This window comes from Brachycentrus maculatus, unplaced genomic scaffold (assembly GCF_059751285.1).
Source record: "Brachycentrus maculatus isolate JH-2025_06_01 unplaced genomic scaffold, ASM5975128v1 h1tg000119l, whole genome shotgun sequence".
NCBI classification, from domain to species: Eukaryota; Metazoa; Arthropoda; class Insecta; order Trichoptera; family Brachycentridae; genus Brachycentrus; species Brachycentrus maculatus.
In genome coordinates this window covers 3,537,883-3,544,555 of record NW_028280872.1, presented here as the reverse complement: position 1 = coordinate 3,544,555, position 6,673 = coordinate 3,537,883, and the positions used below count along the sequence as shown (strand labels likewise).

General features: G+C 33.5%; 1 protein-coding gene across 1 annotated transcript; it reads left to right on the top strand.

Annotated features, from left to right (window-relative positions):
- Positions 1-400: 400 nt before the first annotated feature.
- On the top strand, positions 401-2,780 carry LOC148309704 (uncharacterized). Its single transcript, XM_088259664.1, has 2 exons — positions 401-1,271; positions 1,929-2,780. Exons 1-2 carry the CDS (start codon positions 485-487, stop codon positions 2,582-2,584), a joined length of 1,443 nt encoding a protein of 480 aa, XP_088115790.1. The 5' UTR covers positions 401-484; the 3' UTR covers positions 2,585-2,780.
- The last annotated feature ends 3,893 nt before the right edge of the window (positions 2,781-6,673 follow it).

Here is a 6,673-nt window from a genome sequence, read left to right as displayed (position 1 = left end):
TTATTAGATAAGATGAAATTAGTGATATTTATTTATGTTAATTTTTTTTTAGGTATGATATTTTAAATAATCTTTTTTTTTCTATGTGCATATTGGTTTCACATTGGTTTATGATATTAAAAATTCAGATGAATATGGAAGAAAAGTGATTAGTGATAATTATTTGTTGGGTAAATAAAAAAGTAAAGGGAAAACATTTTTTCAATTTAGTTGTCAATGTCATCAAATTCAAAAATGTATAAGACTCAATATTCAAGTACATATGTATTTAATAAATATAATTAATTCCTGATAAACAAAAAAACAAATATCGTAAGAAATAAGTACTTACTTGGTGAATATTTTTTGTGATATTTTTTTTCTAATTTCAAATTAATCGAGTATCATTTATCCGAATTCTGTCATCTTCAATTTAGAATGACAACAAATTTTAGCGTCCGCGAAATATCTTTTAAATTTTCCGTGAAAATATTAACCGACAAAAATGCCGGCAGTTTTAGGAACAAATTACATCCTCAACATTTACATTCACAAAATCACCGTACAGAAGCACGTTTGCTGCATTGACGAGAATCACGAGACGTGTATCGGATTTAAGTTTCTGAACGAGATCAGCTTCGAAATCTGCCAACCAAACGATCCCAGGCAGAGAAGTTCTTGCGCGTGCGTTGTCAAGTTAGAGAAGGGTAAGACGTGTCTGTTCCTCACGAATGCAGCGATGGTAGAAGCCTCGTCAGACAGTAAACTCTACATAGAAGTCTGGCAAAAGATGTCTTGTGCCTGCCTTCCTTCAAAACTCCCTCTAGGAGCAGCCAGCATCGATCTAGAAGATCAATTCGCAAAAGTCAACGAGGGAGAGAATGTCAGACCGATCAAAGGATATTACCCTATCTTAAACGCAGAAGAGGAAGAAGTAGCCGTACTGGATATGATGATAAGACTTTCAAAACTAAACAATATTAACCTGAACGACTTCACAATGAACGAAGGTGGTAGTAATTTCATGGTGAAAGGTACAGAAGACACTAATGCTTATACGTTCAAGAAGGCTCATCTCGGGAGTGGAGCAGCCAATGCTTGTGATCCGAACAAAATGATCAGAGATGTTGGTGAAAATTGCTGCCCGCTCGACAGGAGACATGGAGGACATTCATTCGACGGTTCCGGTGGAGGATGTGGAGGAACGGGCGGAGGAATATGCGGAAGTGGTGGAGGTATGCACGATGGAAGGTTGGCTCAATCGGAATCGGATACGGCATGCGGCTGCCAGGGTAACATCTTCATTTTTTATTTTATTTTTATATTTTTATTCATTTGTTAAATATATATGTACATACCATATTCATTCAAATACAAATACATTAATAAACATAATCAACATTTTTGTTGTTGTTGCAGAGACCCACCAAGCCACCTTATGTGTCTTGTCGGTGGAATTCTTTTTACATACGTTCTTTAGTATTTTTTAAAGTATTTTTTAAGTATCTATTTTAACATAATATACACACAAAAAAGAAAAAAAACTTTATTTATTATTTTGCCTTTGGTCCATATTTTTGTTTGCCCTCTTACCTCCGCCGGTAACAAATGAAAAAGGAAGGAACTATGTATTGAGGTATTGTGCTTCCATATTCATTGTTCGCTATTATAAAGTGTTATGATTTTTAATTTTTAATTTAATACATTTACGAAAAATATTAGAATTTAATTAATTTGCTAGACATGTCTACTTTTAATATATCTCAATATTAACTACGCAATTCTTCTCTGATAAAGACACTAAGCTCTTGCTTGGAGAGGAACCTACATTCATTGTTTATTGTTTATACTTATGAAAGATATGAATCTATTTGTTTTTATTTTGTGTGTTTCTTTTTTATTGTTTACTTTTACATTTCATTGGGCGTTTAATAAGTGTTTCTTTCCAGGGAAACTAAAACTCCCGGACAACGACAACTTTGAAGAGATCGGAGCCACTTTGAATGGCAATCAAATCAAGATCCGCGTCCCCAAATCTAAAGGAGCCAAGGGGGCGTCTTCGCAGATGAACTTCAACCAGCCGGGCTCCAACTTACAACCGGGATCCGGACCTCAAGAACGAACCATGGTCTTCGGCCAGAACGAGATCCTCCTCAGCATGAGACAGGGAGGAAAGTGCGAGGATGACTCGGGTCAAGAACAACCGGCCTTTTCTACCAAGTTTACATCGGGAGATCCAAACGCCGGGAAGCCGACAATGGCGATTACTCCTAGTAACGTACCTAACGGAGTAGAGGCCGTCAAAGTCATGGACCCAAACAAAGACGTCTTTCTATTGCGCATCAACAAAAAATGCAGGATGGCAGATAAAGCTAATCTGGAATTGGAGCTAGTCACCCCCAAACCACCCGAGAAGCCTCCGAAGCCTCAATCGGAAACGAGAATGACGCAGTACGACGAGGCCGACATACCCCCGCCGCCTCCGCCACCCCCGGAACCGGAACCCGAAATCATCCCCGTCATCGCCGAACCGGCGAAGAAACCCGATAAAAAGAAAGACAAGGGAGGTAAGAAGGATAAGGGGAAGGGGAAAAAGAAAAAGTGATTTTTTTTCCGTGAAACGAAAACAAAAAAAAAAGTAAAAGTTTTTTCATCTGTGTGAAATATTTTGAAACTCTTTGTTAAATTTGTTGTTTTTCCTAATTATTTGTAGATAGGTTCTACTTCACATTAGTGATAATTATTTTAATATTTTTGAATATATTTGATATTTACATGTTGCAAATAAAACTTTGTGAAAATAACAATGTTTATTATTAGTATTTTATGTGTAAAACTATTGACATCTCAGCATAGATGAAGATGAATAAGGAAATCTGGATATTTACAGGGCTTACGACTTGGCATCAGGCTGGTTAAAGTGATCACTTTATGAACTTGAAACAAATACCATTTTACTTACGATTGACAACCATACAACTCAAATTTTCAAAACTTGTGTAGGTATATACATACCTTATACACATACATACTTGCATTAATATTATACATAAATGTCTTATAATTGGGATGTTCTTTCTCATGTCAAAATTTGCTTTACTGTTCTTTTTTTACCCATTATATTACCATTCAAACATCTATCATACATCGTTTCGCCGCATATTCGTCTGGGACATATTATTTCTCGTCTTAACAACGGGATACTGGCCTGGCTAAGGCAACCTAAGGAAGTTAGCAGACGTCAGAAAAGACTAGAGGCAATTTGTGGAATACGAGTAGATTAACTTGGTAATTATTTTTTATATTTATTTATTGTAATTTATTTTAACATGTACAGGAAAAAAGTACATTGGCGGATTTATTACTAAAAAGCAACCTCTTCCAACCAACCAAAAACAGACGAGTGAGAAATTGGTCAAAACGTTTGATACCTTATATGGCTGTTTGCAATCAGAAGGTAGATTAGTGCTTGAACGTAAATTAAAAACGAGATAAAAATATATACAATTGACTACTGTATGAAGAAGGGAGCTTAGGGAATGAGGTAGAGGAAAAATCTAATGAATGAGGTTTGATGGACAGTTAGGATTCTAATGACAGATAGTATAGTCTCAGACGTTTCTTAAAAGTTATCAGAGAAGGTGCATTTGTTTACGTGGAGATGTTATTCATTCCATAGTCTGGCCGCTTGGACAGAGAAGGAATTACTGAAGAATGATGTGTTATGTGGCGAGGAATGGAAAATGTTCTTTCTTGGGAAGAACTAAGTGATAAAACATGATCTGAGGTATATTTAGTGCATTAAAACACCCTTAGGTTTTAAATATATCAGTACGCGTATGTGTTTACGATTCATGATATGTTAATGTACGTATTGCAAAATCTCGATTTTTAGAATTATCAGACGACCTCGTACAGTCACTGCAGACAGCTATAAAAAAATGCATTCGTCAGCATAGTTATGCAAATGCACTTTTCGGAATAAACAATTTTATTGCGATATCGATCCATTACTTAAACATTAATTCTTACATATTTAACGTTCCTTAAGAGGCTAGTAATAAAACAATGTCACTCGAAATAAAAAACGATATAAGTAAGTAAATGAGAAAATTTCAAAAATTATATTAAATAAGAAAAATTACCTAACCTTAATATCTGAAATTACCTAACACAAGGGCACGTTATTGTTAATTGTTATTTATATATATATAACTGTTGAAATAAATATATATTATAAATACAGGCATCGGTGAGCTTCTCTCATAAAATGTAGGATAGGAATAATTATCAAAAAAATAATAATAAAATACTGAGATTAACTAAAATATTTCTTCTATGTATGAATATCAAAATCAAACACATATTTTTGTTATTTAACAATTAAAACATTAAACAAAATGGAGCTCTACAAATTAAACGTCAAATTAAAAATAAAATATTTCTTTATATATCGTGTCCACATTCACAATATGGTGATGTAACGCATTTTATCTTGTAGAGATGCACACGCAGTGAGCAGTGCCCAGACCTTAGGCGATATAACATCAAGATTATCTTTGTCCAGAACTTCTCAATTTCAAAAAGTCTTTTGAAATATAGAATTATATCGAGTTCAACGTGGCTCATAGTGATAATACCCGAATACAGCAAAAAAACGTCATTTTAAAATAATATTAATCTATCCTCCGTATTATAGATGACACACGGATTTCTTGATGATAATCTGTATTAGGTAATCAAATTTTCATATTTTGATGGCGCTGTTAGGATTATTAATACGTTCCCGATGCGGCAGCGGATAAATATACATATTAATGATTCTATAATCTAATTTACTTGCGTAAAATGTATCAGGTATCTTCAACTTTGGCATTTGGGCCGGTATTTTCAATTCGCGTTTATCGAAATATAAGGTCGTTAAAAAAAAGAATGCAAGAATGCAAGCATTATCGATAAAATTAAGACAGATATGTTGAGATTGTTTGGGCATGTGAATCGAATGAGTGAAGAAAGGATCGTAAAACAAATTTATGAGGTGAATGTGGTTAGTGGAATAGAAGCAGAGGAGTAGCGAGAAAATCTTGGTATGATCAAGTATTTCAAGTATTTGAATGTGCTCAGGTCAGAAGTCGGAACAATTGGCGAATGGGTGTGAGGAGATGCATAAATGTGAAAGAGGCAATGATTGTGTGCTAAATAGATTGGTGTGGCGTTCTATTCTCTCTGCCTACCCTACCGAGAAGCGGCGTGATAGTTAGTTATTTTACATATATACAAGTCAATCAAAAATATATTAAATAAATACTAGTTTATATTTAAAAAAATACGTATTTTTTTAATTTTTGCAACAAAACATTAATTCTGAAGATGAAAGTAATGTTAAAATAATTAACTCATCAACTGTGTATTTTATCAAAATCTTTTATCTCTTTAAGTTAATTACCGATTGATTTGAAAATTTCCGCGTAAAACGTTTTTATTCCAAAATTTAGTCTGTATGAGTGGAGGAGGAATTTAACTCACTTTAGAAATACTTTTGTACGTACCCAAGACGAAAAATTAAAAAAGGGCTAGTTACATAAATTTTTTACTGTAAAAAAACAACTAATATTGAAAATCCATGCCGAACAAGACAGTAATAATATTGAATATGTAAATTGAGATTTTTTTCATCTTGAAGTTTCATACATTGGGAGTCGCGTCAATTTAAATAAGGTCAAAGTATTTTGTAGCGTAAAGTACAATTTTAATACTATTTGCCTTCAGAGTTAATGCGTAATACCATCCATACTTGAAACATTAAAGGATAGTCTCGTATTCAAATTATTTCATCTGGGTGTGGTCATCATCTTGTATTTATGGCCTTGTTGGGCTATCGAATACCATCGGAGGAAACCAATTATTTAGCTGTTATTCCAAATAATATTACGAGCGTCTGCAGAACCATACATTTGCATTTGCTTCATTTTCATTATCTGTTTCTCGAACTGAACTAAGATGGCTTTCAATTTTGACAATTCAACAAAGATGCAGAATAATGCGGAATTCTGGGTATTTACAGGGATCACGAATTGTCGTAGGCTGGTTTAAGTGATCAGTTTATACATGTGTTTCAGTCACAATTCTACCTATGATTGACAACCACACTAGTAATTCTTTTGGATCTCCTAAATATATCTTTAATCTCCTGACACCATACATGTGAGTTAACTAGAACCATCTATGCTTAGATTGGGGTTGTGTCAAAATTTCAAACAATCTGTGAAAATTCGAAATCCCAGTAAATACGAATAAGATTGTGATTAAAAACATTTGTAGGAAAATATAAAAAAAAAACACGCAAAGACACACATTTATTTTCACATAAGATTATATATAACATAAGACTTCGTTTTTATTTTGTTGGCAAAAAGTTAATGAAGTATACAAAACTGTACCTGTATTCCTACTCAAGAACTGTAACGCTATATTGAAATGTAAAAAGTGAAATTTAAAGGCGCGTACAACGTAACTACTGTAGTGTCAAGTTCTATGTACGTACATATCGCTCAATCCTTTCAAAAACGTCATATATATAAAAAAAGATTTTTCAGGAGATCGTTTTTAAAGATTGAAAATGTAATCAAATGTATTCAAAATAAATATCAAGCCACTTATTGAACTATTTACTGTGCAACAGATCTTTTTAGGT

Bases quoted from the DNA above. Each gene is read 5' to 3' on its own strand.
- LOC148309704 (XM_088259664.1), top strand. From the start codon at position 485: ATGCCGGCAGTTTTAGGAACAAATTACATCCTCAACATTTACATTCAC. The intron at 1,272-1,928 runs GTAACATCTTCA...GTTTCTTTCCAG, and splicing joins TACGGCATGCGGCTGCCAGG to GGAAACTAAAACTCCCGGAC.